Source organism: Lissotriton helveticus, chromosome 11, assembly GCF_964261635.1.
Source record: "Lissotriton helveticus chromosome 11, aLisHel1.1, whole genome shotgun sequence".
NCBI lineage: Eukaryota > Metazoa > Chordata > Amphibia > Caudata > Salamandridae > Lissotriton > Lissotriton helveticus.
In genome coordinates, this window is record NC_136072.1 from 89,463,104 (window position 1) to 89,478,033 (window position 14,930).

Genomic DNA, 14,930 nt, shown 5'->3' on the forward strand with positions numbered 1-14,930 from the left:
TTAAATAAGAAGATCCAAAGAACATTAGGGGCCCGATTCACAAAGGTAAGTTGAGATGAAAGTTATACACAAAGGGCATTTACGTTTTGGTAGTAAAGTTAGATTTTTGTCTCACTTAACTTGAGTTTTGACCTCATCGGAGGGGATTAATCATGGCAGAGATGGAGTAGTCTCCAAGATGGTCCACCCGCATTTAAATTCAGCGAGCGTATCACATTCTTGGCAGTAAGTACATTCCAATGCTGTTGCAACTGAGTATCCTTACCACCAAGAATTAAATCTGGCCTTTACACTTTGAAAATAATGAACTATTCTGAGTTAAATGAGAATAGTCTGTCCCAGCGTATGTCAGGATGGGCCATAAAATGGCATGTTTAAGGATGAGCCCCGCATACTTTGAATATCGAAATGAGGAAGGTAAAATAAAACCAGCCAGATTTGCATCCGTTCAAAGTAACAGGCACCTGCAAAAGCTGCAGCTTTTTCAGAGTCTGGAAAATGTATCTGTACTGACCTCACTGACACAACATTTGGTGAGAGGGGCTTGACAGCTGACAAGTTTGGAAGTGGCCCTAGAAGACCAAAGTCAGAAAATGGACCTGGCATCTACCATAGCTTATTATATTGGAGCATTCATATCAGGTGCAGTTGGAATACTCACCAGTGGATTCATGGTGGCTTTCAATCTCTTGGACTGGGTTAGAAGCAGAAGACTGAACACATGTGATTTCATCATGCTCATCCTGGGGATCTCCTGCACTTGTTACCAGTTTACCTTGATTGGACATGCTTATGTTACAATGAAAAGCCAGGTTTTATTTAAACTGAATTATCCATTGCCTGTTCTAGAGGGCCTTCAAATATGGATGTTCAGTTGCAGTTTCTGGAACACTTCATGCCTTTGTGTCTTCTACTGTGTGAAGATTGTGGACCTCAACCACAGACTCTTCTTCAAGTTGAAGGCGAGGATCACTAAGGTGGTGCCATGGTTTCTTGCAGGGTCTGTGGCTGGGTCATTTATGCTAAGTATCCCCATGTACTGTGAATATGACGAAAGATCCTCTGAGATCCTGACAACTAACATCACCACTAACGTTACTGTCACTCTCTTGAACAAGAGTTGGTACTTGTCTGTTGTAATTGTTTTGGGCTTTTGCTTACCTGTTCTGATTGACATTGCTTCCATCACACTCATTCTTACGTCGCTCTTCAGACACACCAGGCGCATGAAAGACAACGCATCAGGATTCAGCCAACCCCGACTGCAGGCTCATTTTGGTGCTGTCCAGATAGTGGGGTCCCTCCTTTGTGTCTTCATAGTTTTCCTGCTGGCACAGTGTTATTTACTACATTCCACTGGTCATTGGTTTGATTTAATTGCTGACATCTCACGTTACTGTGCTCCAGCTGAAATATCCACTATCCTGCTTGTGGGGAACACAAGACTAAGGCAAGGACTTTGGAAGTTCTTCAAACTTTGGAGGAGGTGATGAGCCCATCTGATGAAACCTTATGTTCTGTAGTAAAGGTCTACACACAAAACAAAAATTAGGTACTTCACTTTTTTTAAGGCGGCTAGTTGAGGACTCATGTATCTTTCTCCTTCCAGTCACTTTCAACTGGAAAACAAACATTTCATTATGCTTCATTCTTGAATGTGATATTTAATGGCATTTTGAATCATAAATAGAGATGTAGAGAAAAAGTATTGTGTGGATCGTTTCTCATTTATTAAGGACAAATGTCGTTTTTGTAATATTCAGCTGCAAAATGTAGTTTTTTCATAGTTTCTGGACTAATATTGCATTGTTAGTATTTGACTTTTTTTATTTTCCTTTTTGAAATATAAACATTTTCATGGACGTGCTCAGCTCTGTGACTGTTTTTACATGCTGGCTCTTTTTAAAACTCACACATTTATCCTCAATTTCTGTGGGTGAGTGTATGAGCTGCAGACAGCACAACTAGAAAACAGTGATCAATGTTTGCCTTTCTCTGCTTATGAGCTTTGCTTTCTGGAGCTCATGCACTAAATCAGAGGAATTCTGAGGTAAATATACACACCTCAGAAATTCTGATCACATAAATTAAGGTGCTCAGTTCTGCTCTCAGCCAGTGAAAATCCTTATGACATGACCTCTAAATTGGAGATATGGGGCCCTATCATAAATACACTGACCTGAGGCAGAGACACATGCTTGTTTTTCAGGTATTACACCTTCTAAAGCTCATTTAAGTTAGAAATTCTCCAATATAGAGCTTGATCTCTGAAGAGCACCACTCAGAGAGAGAGAGAGACAACAACTGCACAGTTTCTGAGATATGCTGCCTGCAGCTCATGCAGTAACTGAGAATTTCCTGAAGAAGTGTCTGCACTTTGACTAGTCCAATAACTTAAAAAAGGGCGAGAAACTGTTCTCTGTTCCAGTGCATCCGTTCAGTATACATCCAGTGTGGTGTAAATAAGGCCAACATTCTCAAATCCCTATTTATTGTTATGATACTTACCAATATCAATTCAAACTCTAGCAGATACAAACCAGTGCATGCTCCCAGAAGGTAAAGAGGTGGACAGGACTGTTAATTCATGTAGCATCCATTTTAACAGAGATATGTGGACAGATTTTAAAGGAGACTCAAGGGTTTTTTATAAAAAATATATATATGTGTGTGTTTGTATATATATATATATATTACCTACTGGCGGTCGCCAGTAGGTAGTTATAGTTAGGATCTAGCTACCATAGGAAATCCGCAACATTCTATTGGGAATAACTCTGGCGCCGGTTGAGGAATTTGCATGTAATTTTCCCAAATTTTGGCCAGCTCCTCTCCGCTCCTTTCCTGAAAGTTTTGGGGGGATTCGTGAAGTGGGGGCTGAGAAAAAAGGGGGGTCCCAAAACGTGTTTTCCCCATGTTAATTTCCATAGGACGTTCTGACACGTCTACAGACCGAACCGCTGAACGGAATTACGCCAAACTTTGCAAAATTGTTGGGACTGGTACGCAGATGTGCCTTTGCTATATTTGGTGAAAATTGCTCCAGTGTTTTTTTTTTTTAAATTAACTTCAAAAACACATATATATCTATAGGCGCGCTCCGAGCAATCACTGGGACCACGCGTACCAGGGAGCGCACCCGGCGCGCTACAGGAGTGCGCGAGCGGAAAGCTGATTGGCTGTCGGATGTCTGTCAACATTCTAAACAGTCCGGAGAGTCCGCCATCTTGTGTCTAGGTAGAATCGAGACACAAGAGGTGAAAAAAAAAGGGGGAAATGATTAAAAGGGGGCAGGGTAGACACCCCCTGACCCCCTAGGTTTTTTGAGGGGGGCCTAGAAGGACTCTGAAGGGCAAAAAAAATATATACATTTTTTTAAAATTTTCGCAGGGTAAGCGCTGGGTGCGTTCCCAGGTGCGCTCTCCGGTACACGCACCCTGAGCGCACCACGGGGAAAAACAGTGTAGAAAAAATAGAGTAAAAAAATAATTTAGAGTGCTTAGAGGTAGGGTAGCTCTGAAAAGAGCTGTTGTGGAATGTGGGTGTTTTTTGTACCTACAAGTAGGTACCAATGCAGAGTCTCAAATTCAAGAGGAAGACTCTATTCCCCTCATCTGTAAAGTGTACACCATCTCTCCTATAGATGCCTTGCATGTTGTAACGCAAGTTGTTGTGGTAAATGGAACCCATACCATAGTCTCTGAGGAAAGCAGAAACAGTTTTATTTACATGTTTCCTTGCTTTCTCAATCTGTGGACAAAATTGGTTGGACCAGTTCAATTTTTGCCTTTGGCATATATTAGAAAATACCAAGGCAGTTTTTGGAAAAAGTGACATCAATTGCCCAAAGATGTCCTTTAAAAGTATTTCCAGACCTACCCCAGTCAAAGTGCCTAGGTCATTTCCACCACAGTGCACAATTATGAGGTCAGGGTGTGGAAGATGCATAAAGGATTTTATCAATGGTATCAATTGGTGACTTCTTAATCCTCTCTGTCCAACCCCCACAATGTCCACATTTGGTAAATCAAGGTTGTAAATACCTCTGTTGCTTGCAAATTTTTCACTCCAGAAGACATAGCTATAACCCACAAACCAGACTTTTGGCATCTTGAAGGTAGATGTGCTTGTATTCAGATGAGTTGTGGAAATGAAATGGCAGTTTCATTATGAAAAAAGTGGTTGAGATTCAGTGCACTTGAAAAACAAGAAATGATTGGTGCTTTCTTAAAATTCACCACTGATAATTAGGGTGCATACTTTTTTTTTTAAGAAGTCATTCCAATGGTTGAGAAAAAGTCATTTAAAGAAACACTGCACTTGATTAGCTAGTACATTGAGAGGTCAAACACCCTTGCTGGATTCTTTTGCAACATAGTATGATGAACTTCTCAATTGTGTGCTGGGTTAGGAGGGAGTTACCATGGTAACAGGGTGAATGAGCACTGGGGGATGGGTGAATATTATGTGAGTTTCAAAGTGTTCAAATGTACAACCAATTAAAATGTGCAGTTTGGTTTTGAATTTGTGTGGGAAGAATTTTGATTGGTTATGTACAAGAAAATAGGTCTGAAATGAGAAAGAATCTGTGCCATTATTCTGAGGCTCCAGTGAAAGAAGCAATATTCAGAGATTCTGCTTAAGAAAATCTGTTGAGTGTGACTGACACTGTTCTACATCTTTCAAAGCATTTTTAAAGGTGAGCAATGATTCTTTTAATAAAGATAGAGTGCTGTATGCACTATGGGGAAGATTAAGAAGCATATTGTGCTTCTTTATTCTTGCATTTTGTGTCATTTTTTTTGTAATGTTGTTTAAAAATAGAATGGTGCATATTGGAAATGTATTTTGAAAATGAGTTAGGTTTCTGCTTTGTTTCTGTAGTGGTCATTTAAATGAGTTGTGCTTTGTGTCAAAAACAATTTAGTATGGAAAATATTTTCTGGGAAAAAGTCTGCTTTTTACATTTTGGTGAAGGATCACACTGAGTTTCTGTTTGAAATAGGAGAAAACATTTTCACATTTTTCAATAATGTCACCTGTGCCTTGTAACAGTTTGCCTCAATTAGCTTAAAGAGTATTCTTTGCTTGTGTCTCATTTTACTCTGTGCCTGTGTGTTATCTGATATATGATTCATTTAATGAAGATACACTGCTGTATGCAGTATAGGGAAGATTAGGAAGCATATTGTGCTTATTTATTCTTGCATTGTGTGTCATGATTTTTGTAATGCTGTTTAAAAATTGTATGGTGCATATTGAAAATGTATTTTGGAAATGAGTTAGGGTTCTGCTTTGCTTTGTAGTGGTCATTGAAATGGGCTGTGCTTTGTCTGAAAAACAATTTACTATAGAAAATGTTTTCTGGTAAAAAGGTATGCTTTTACATTTTTGTCAAAGATCACACTGAGTTTCTGTGTGAAATAAGGAATTACATTTTCACATTTTTCAATAATGTCACCAGTGCCTTCTAACAGTTTGTCTCTTTTAGGTTAAAAGGTACTCTGTGCCTGTGTCTCATGTCACTTTGCACGTGCATAATCTCTCTTTTTCTGTGTGTCATTTCTGTCCTTGTGTGTGTCTCATGACATCTGTCTTATGTGCCTAAGATCACTCTGTGAGTCAAGATTGATTTTAAATGGATCTGGGTGAATAACATGCTTAGTTGATGTCTTTAAAAATATGGAAGTACATGTTTTTTAAAGACATGGTAAATTACATGAGACAGTGAAATAATATAATATTATTTCACTGTCTCTACTGGCAAAAACAGGCCACCTATATATAAGAAAGACATAACATTCATTTCTCATTACATGTAACATCCTGGTCATGTGCCTAAAATCACACTGTGACTGAAGCTTGATTCACCCATCAGTGTGATCTTAGGCACATGACCAGGATGTTACATGTAATCTACCATATCTGTCTCTGCAAGCAGTGTGTGTGTCTCTGCTCATATTATTTCACTAATCAACTAAGCATATTATTCACCCAGATCCATTTAAAATAAACATATATAACACACCCTGGATCTTGATTCCACAGCTTTGAGCCTATTTCAGAAGAAAGAGACATAACAGACATGCTGCCTAAGATTTCCTACTAGTACATGTACTAAGCAAATTATTCATCCAGATCCATTTAAAATTAAGCTTGACTCACAGTGTGATCTTAGGCACATGACACACATGTCATGACAGACATACAAAGAGAGAAATGACACATATTAAAAGAGAGATTATGCACATGCATAGTGACATGAGATACAGACACAGAGTACCTTTTAAGCTAAAAGAGACAAACTGTTCGAAGGCACCGGTGACATTATTGAAAAATTTGAAAATGTAATTCCTTATTTCACACAGAAACTCAGTGTGATCTTTGATAAAAAATGTTTTAAGCCAGACATTTTATCAGAAAACGTTTTACATAGTAAATCGTTTTTGACACAAAGCAAAGCACATGTAATGTAAATCAGCCTTTTGTTGTATACTAGTCTTTATATTGTTTACTTATTGTAATTGCTATGTAATATGTTTGTAGTAGTCTATAATATGGTATTTTTTTTTACCACAGATTATAATCATCTATACAAAGAAAAAACAATATGCCATCCAAGCAAAGACGTCAAAAACAATATAAAAAAGATTTAAGGTCTAAGGAAAGAAAAATACAAGACTCATCCAAAACAAAATCTTCAGTGAAAAAAAATAATGCTCCTGGTAAGCAAACAAAAATTTTTCTCAGGAACTTATTGAAATGTCAAAAAATAAAACGTGTAATTTCAAAGAAGAATAAGACACCTCTAATTAGAAAGAAGAAAGTGTGTCCCTCCAAAAATGTTAGACCTGTAGAAGGAGATGATATTGTCTATAGCAATAGAAGGAGAAATCAATTTATTGAAATTCGTAGACGAATGTTTTATAACAGAATTATATCCAATTTATTAAAAAATTTAAAGAGGTATAAAAAAAAGACAGCTTTTTACAAGAAAAAAAAACATAGTTAAGATTGTGGATGAAGCATTTAAAGTGAAAAATACATTGTTTAGTTTAGTAATGAATAGAATTTGTACACTAGATAAGGTAATCAATGTGTTCAAATCAAAATGTAAGTGGAGGAGAGTAATTAATCGGACTAATTTTTCTGATGTTTTTTCTGGAGAATGGAAGCATAGTTCAAGTTGTGAGCCATTTTTTAATGAAGAAAGTTACTTTCAGGATAATAATTTGGTGCATGCAGTTGACACCAGTGGTCGAGCATATGAGGTGAAGGACGGTTGTCCAGTTGAAAAAGAAAAGATTGTACCTAGAAATACAGAAGAGGTGTTAGCTGATGAAGTTTTAGGGAGATGTCCTAAGGCTCCAGTGTATACTTGGAATTGTAGTAGTATTTGTAGTGTGCAACAGGATTCAATTGATTTGTTTCGCAGTTTCTTACGGACATATACTAAGAAAAGTGTAAAACAAAAAATGAAAATTTTACAAGAGTTAGATCCTTGTAGAGTGAGAGAAAACAAAGGTTTGCAAGGGAATTCACTGGCTTGTCTTTCAAGAAAAGTATGTCAGAATGTTTTTCACCATTTTAGGATGTCAGCAGTGCATCATAATAAAGTGAGGAAATTAGTGAGAAGGTTGTATTATGCAAAAAGTCCAGCACTTAAACTAAAACAGTTAAACAGTGCTCTTTTGCATGGAACTGAATTAGATGTGAAAAACATTTGTGAAGAAATTGAGTTTTGTTACTTTGGTGAAAAAGAGGACAGTGCAGAAATTGATACAGTAATAGAAGGTAATTTAGAGATTTCAAGTACAGAAAAATTTGAACATGAAATTACAAAGTTTAAGGTCAATTCCAGTGAAAGGCCTAATTTTACTTGTGTGTGTTGTCGACAAACTCATTATAAGCATCAGACTAGATTAGTTGATTTATATGTAAAAAGCGAAAAGATAGATAATAATGAGTGGAAGGATTTTGCAACTTATTTATTGGTAGAAAATTGTTTTGATTTGGGTTCTGATCAACGTATTTGTAAATATTGTTATAATAAATTAAATGAAAACAGAATGCCTGCTAGAGCTGGAGTTGGTAGACATTCCTTCTAAATTGATGGATTTAAATACGTATGAGTCTATTCTGATTCAATGTGGGCATCCTTTTCAGGCTATTGTTCGCATGGAGCCTAAGACAGGGAAATTGCCTTCTTCAGATTTACAGAGAGGATTAAAGGGAAGAGTTGTTTATTTGCCTCTAGATTTTAAGAAAAATATTGATACAATTGGTGTCGAAAAAGTAGAAGAGGAACCTTTGTTTATTCTAGATAATGGGTTTCTGACAAAGAGTAAGAAAATCTGGCAAGAATTAGTGGATGTTAGGAAAGTCAAAAAGGCAACGTTGTATTTGGTAAAAAGCAATCACTACTACCAAGATGTATATGTTGGAGAAGAGGAAACAACTGTAGAAGAGGACAGTGATTTCTCAGCTGGGCAAAAAAAAGTTGATATCTCTAGAAGTGAAGAAATGTATGAACATTATAGTGTTCATCCTTTGCATTCTAAAGAAGTAATGGGGAATGCTATTGGCTTGTTTCAAATGAAAGAAGCCAAAGGAAGTCCCATTAGTGTATGGGAAGAAAGTTTGGAAGCTTGTTGTTTTCCACAGTTATTCCCAACAGGTGAAGGTGGACGATATGATGACCGACCTGTTCAAATTCCTGCATCTGAATACCGGACTTCAAGATTATATGCAGAAGATCCAAGGTTTCGTCAATGCATTTCATATTTGTTCCATCTACTGTTTGAGAGTTACTTCGCTGGACTTTCTTATGCAGTGAACCATATACTGAAAAGTGGAGCACATCTACAAAATGTTCCGGCAAGGGATTTTATGGATAAAGTGAAACTGCAAAACAGTGTTTTGGAATCTCAGCTAATTAATCTCATGGCATGTCAGTGTGGTACTAATGAGTATTGGTACCGTCGTCATGGGGAATTGAAATGTATGCTAGAAACTTAGGAACTCCTACATGGTTTCTCACTCTTAGCTGTGCTGAGTATGCTTGGGAAGACTTACTTGAATTTCTACGAGAGGCAAATAAAACATTGAAAATATTGAATACAAGACACCTGTAGAACTGTGCTCTTTGGATCCAGTTAATGTATGCAGGTATTTCAATCATAGGTTTGAAGCTATGATGTCTTTTATTACAAACAATAAAAAATACTCCGCTTGGAGAGGTGTTGGATTTCTTTTGGAGAAAGGAGTATCAAGCAAGAGGTGCTCCTCACATAAATATGCTGCTATGGATTAAAGATGCACCAAAATTTGGAACAGATTCAGATGAGAAAGTGATGAGTTTCATTGAGCAGTATTCTACATGTGCTGTTCCAAAAAGTACAGAAGAAAACAATTTAAGACATCAAGTTTTACGCTTTCAAACCCATCGTTGTGGGAAATACTGTCGTCGAAAATACAAATCCAAGGACAAGTTCTACACGAAATGTCGTTTTGCATTTCCACGTCCAGTAACATCGGAAGGAAGAGTGAACAATTTTATGTCTTCTCTGCGACATACTGTGACAAGAAAATCACCCAAAAATACATACAACCTAAGAAGAAATGAGGAGTCCAAATACATAAATGACTACAACCCAGTCATTTTGTCCATGTGGAATGCTAACATGGATATTCAATATGTTGCTGATAACTCTATTGCTGTGGCTCGATATGTGACGTCTTACATCACAAAATCAGAAAAGACGGAACAGAAGGAAATGTGGGAGGAAATTTCACATGAAAAGAGTCTAAGCAAGAAATTATACAGTTACAGTCTGAAGATGTTGTCGCATCGAGAAATTGGAGCATACGAATGTTCTGATCGGTTATCATCAGCAAGTCTATATGCCAAATCTAGAACCATCATTTGGGTGAGTCTTTGTCTTGCTGCAATACGAAACCAAGTTTTGAAATCTGTACAAGAAATTGAGTATTTGGCAGAGAAAGAACCAGACAGTACAGATATTTTGAAGACAAACATGTTGGATATATACTATCCAAATAGAAGTAGTCATCTTGAGAACGTTTGTCTCTATGAAGTTCTGCAAACCTATACTTTTAAGAGGAACATCACAGAAGACATCAATAAAGGTGTATATGCTGTAATTGGATGTGAAGGCTGTGTAGTGAAACAAAGAAAAGGCCATTTGATTAATCATCGAAAATTGAGTTGTGAATCTCCAGACAAAAGGGAATTTTATTACTTCGCTCTTTTGCAACTCTTTAAGCCTTGGGGTAGAGAAGAGGAACTACTTGGAGATTTTCTTACTTATGAAGATTCGTTCAATGCAACCAAAGATACCATAGAATGTCCTGTTTTTTCGAATTATCTGCAAATGTTGAACGAGGAAATACAGCAAGAAGCTACAATTGCAGCAGAGATTGCTAGAGACAGTTCTCAAGACAGCCAGAGTTCTGCTTCATTGAGTCAGGATCCACTAGGAGGACCAATTATACAAAGTGAAGCTGCCACTGCCATAGATGAAGTGGAAAGAGCCATGGAACTAGTTCAGGAGGATGTAGTTAACTTAGAAGATTTGGAAAAAGAACTAAACGTTGAGCAGAGACAAATATATGACGAAGTCACAGAACACATTGAGCATAGTTAAAAGAGTGCTCATGTACATCATTTATACCTGTTCGACTGTACGTGAGTGGAGAAGCAGGAACTGGAAAAAGTTTTCTGATTAAAACAATTGCAACGTATCTGATGAAAAGAACGGAGTCATCGCTGTCTTGTGTTGTTACCGCTCCAACTGGGTTGGCAGCACACAACATTAAAGGGATTACTTTACATCGCTTATTGATGCTGCCAGTAGAGCATGATAATAAATTACAATACCACAAGCTATCTGGAGAAGTTTGTTGGGAAGTTTCAAGAGTCCTAAAGAAAATTAAACTTTGTATCATTGATGAAGTAAGCATGGTATCAAATGTAATGCTTGCTTTTGTGCATTTAAGAATGCAAGAAATTCTTAAAACAGAGTATGATGTGCTATTTGGAGGCAAACACATCATCGTTTTTGGAGATCTACTGCAGCTAACTCCAGTGAAAGGACAGCCAGTGTTTAAAATGCTTACACATGAAGATACCAGGAAGTGCCTAGGAAGCATTGGAAATGTGAACATATGGTTAAATTTCAAATATGCAGAACTGCTTCAAAATATGCGACAGGCAAAGGATGAAGATTATAAAAATATTCTACAAGATGTAAGAATTGGAAAACTAACTGAGCATGGCAAAGAAGCTTTACATGGACGATTAATTTCAAATTTGTTTCCAAATGAAAATATTCTCCCATAGAATTTTTTTTTGAAAATTCCTGAAAACAAATCTGTTATATGCTTGATGCCAACTCTGCAAGAATGTTCAAACTTCAACAACAAAATGTTAAAGTTGGAAAATCAAGAGATTGTGAAACTGGGAGCTATTGATAAAATAGAACATGAAGGAGCAACTATCATTTTGTCAGAAAAGTTGAAATCAAAATTAGATTCTTTAGAGAAGACAATATCTAAAACTGCTGGTATGGAAAAGGCTCTGTATGCATCTTTAAATTGTCGTATAATTTTACGATGTAATTTACATGTGGAAAGAGGTTTAGTAAATGGAGCAATGGGTCATGTTGTTGATTTTGTGAATTACCGAAATAGAGATGGAATTAAATGTATAAAAATTAAATTTGATGGTATTGAAGAAGTACAACAAATCAGTCGTTTTTCTGCCCGATTTTTGCTTGTGAAAGATTTATTTGTCCGCAGAAAACAGTTTCCTGTTTCTTTGGCATATGCAGTGACTATTCATAAATCTCAAGGTTTAAGTGTAGATAGTGCTGTGGTGAATAATGGAAGTTCTGTGTTCCAGGAGGGTATGGCATATGTTGCTTTATCTCGAGTCAGAACTTTATCAGGATTGTACTTGATTGATTTTGATGAGACAAAGATTAATGCAGATCTAAATTGTGTAAAAGAATATAATAGGTTAAGAAGAGAGAGTATGCTCCAAATTTACCTCAATATCCTCTATTTGAAAAGCGTGTGGTAGGCCGAAAAAGAAGAAATGAGAAAAATTGTAGTGAAGTTGTAGCAAAAAGAAAAAAAGTAGATGTACCAGTAATTGTAACCAGAAATGAAAAGGATTCAGTTAAAGATGCTGTTGGATTTCAGTTTGAAAACAGTTCTGGTGTCAACTACTATGCTAATGTAGTGGTTAACGTTGTTTTTTTCTCCAAACTGTACAAGAACAGATTGCTGAAAATCGTGATCAAACATTTTGTTGTTTATTAAATTCTGTGTTTGAGAAATGTAGCAGTGATAGAACAAAAATACAAAGTGTTTCTGAAATTCGAAATGTTTTAGACATATATTCTGGTCCAAATCAATTTTCACAGAATATTCAGCAAGATTGTCTGGAATTTCTAATGTATATGCTTGTTGTTTTGCAAGATGAAGGTGTAGATGTAGAACATCTTTTTGGCCTTTCTAATAAATGGCAGCATGACTGCGACAATTGCTCCTTTTCAAGTAGTACTACAATAGACACTGAAAGATTTATATATTTGACTTTACCAGACTGCAAATCAGTGTTATTTAATAATCTAGTTAGACAAGCAAATCAAAGCATGGTCTGTACTCAATGTAAATCTGCAATGCTATCAACATTATTTATACAAACATATGGACAGTATGTAATGTTAATGTTACAACGATGTAGACCTGATGGAACTAAATTGACAACATTAATTAAAAATGTTATGGCTTCTCAATTATCAATTTCAGGAAGAACCTTTACAACTGCAGCAATTATTTCCCATGATGGTCCTTCAACAACATCAGGACATTACACAGCTTATTTAAAATGTCATAAAGGATGGAAACACTATAATGATACTCAATTGACTTTCAAACAACGTTTGCCTTCTGACTTAGAAAATTCTTACCTAGTGTTCTTACAACCGAAAAATGAGAGATTAAGAATACTCTTGACTAATTTCCAAAGAAAAGGACTTTCCATATACTATTTGGCCTTGTGGAAAAGTACGTGGATCAAAAGTGATATTATTTATTGAAACGTTCTATGGGTTTTTTAAACACAATAATTTTGATTGTGTTTTTTTTTGCCCGCTGTTATATGATGAGTAGTATTGAAGTCACTGTTTTAAGTGAAATTCAATATATTCTGAGAACAGCAAAAATAAACCATATAACATGTTGTACAAATTATTTTGTATTTTGTATTATCTAATATATATTATTCTCCCCTTCTCTTATGCTCACTCACCTATTTCCACCCTCTATCACTCCTCTTAACTCACCCTCACTGGCCTTTTCTCAATCTCCCTCACCTCCCTTCCCTTATTCCACTTTCCTCACTTATCCTCATTCTCAACTCCTTCACGACCCTTTCCCTCTCTCCCATCTACCACTTTCCAGCTGTCAGTTACTCTACTTCACTCCCCTTACCCTTCTTTCCTTTCTTTGTTCCCTCAATAATTCCCCTTCTCTCACTCACCTTACTCCACTTCACTCACTCCTTCTCTCACTTCCTCTGTCCTCTCACATCCTCACTCCCCTTCCCTCACTCCCTCTCTCTTAGCCTCACTCTCTCGATGCTCTCACTCTCTCACTCCTCTTCCATCATGCTTACTCCCTAAAACTCACCCACACTCCCTCACTTACCTTTCTTTGCTCTCTCACTCAGTTCCTTTCTGCCACTCTTTCCTTCACTACCTCTATGTTCTCACTCCTTCACTTCCTTTGTCTGATGCTCACATGCTTTTATCCTCTCTCTATCTTCCCTTTTTCCTCAACCTCACTGCCCTTCACTCACCCTCCCTCACCCTTGTTCCCTTACTCCAGTTCCCTCAGTTATCCTCATTCATCATCCTTAACTCCCCTTTCTCTTTCTCTCCTCACGCACTCACCTTTTCCCAGTCCCTTTGCTTCACTTCTCTTCCCTTTCTTTCCTTCCTTTGCTCCCTCAGTCATTCTTCTTCCCTTACTCACCTTACTGCCCTTTACTCACTCTTTCTCTCACTCCCTCTGTTCGCTCATATTCTCACTTGTCTTCCCTCACTCCCTCTCTGTTACCTTCACTCCCATTGTCTCCTCACTGTCTTACAACCCTACATTCACCCTCAGTCACCTTCCATGCCTCATTGTCATTAATTCACCGTTATTCACTCCTGCTTCTCTGTCACTCACTCCCCTTTCTTTACTCCCCTTTCTTCCTTTAGTTTTCCTAATGCACATTCCTTTAATATCTTACTCACCTTCACTTCATTACTCTCTCCTGCTCTTGTTCACTGTCACTGAATGTATCCATGTCATTATCCTTTTAGTAATTTGCTCTCTCTCTATTTCTTTTTAACTCTCTCTGACCTTCACCATTCCTTTGTTTTTCTTTCTGAGTCCTTCACTTCTACTTTATCTCTTACTAACCTTTTATGACTTTTAATCTCCTACTTTGTATCTTGTATTGTAAGATATATATTATTAATATTCTAACTTTCTTTTTCTCTTTCACAGATATTAAATTTACTGAAAATATGTAATTAAGTTTACATTACTTATAAGGTAAGTTTGACGTACAAAATTTACTTTCTCTATACTCTTTTCCTTAACCTCACTACTCTTCTCTCATGCTCCCACACCCCTGTTCCCTTATTGCACTTGCCTCACTTATTCTGAATCCCCATGTTTACTCCCCTTTTCCTCACTCCTCTCTCACACTCACCTTCTTTCAGACCTTCTCCTTTACTTTCCTTCCTCTCTCTTCCCTTTCTTCACTCCTTTACTCTTTTCCCTTCTCTTACTCTCCTTACTCCACTTCACTAACTCCTTCTCTTACTCCCTCTGTCCTCTTAGTTCTA

General features: G+C 37.0%; 1 protein-coding gene across 1 annotated transcript; it reads left to right on the forward strand.

Moving 5' to 3' along the window:
• Positions 1–593: 593 nt before the first annotated feature.
• Positions 594–1,490, forward strand: LOC144790733 (taste receptor type 2 member 9-like). The gene has a single exon (XM_078665445.1). It carries the CDS (start codon positions 594–596, stop codon positions 1,488–1,490), a length of 897 nt encoding a protein of 298 aa, XP_078521571.1.
• The last annotated feature ends 13,440 nt before the right edge of the window (positions 1,491–14,930 follow it).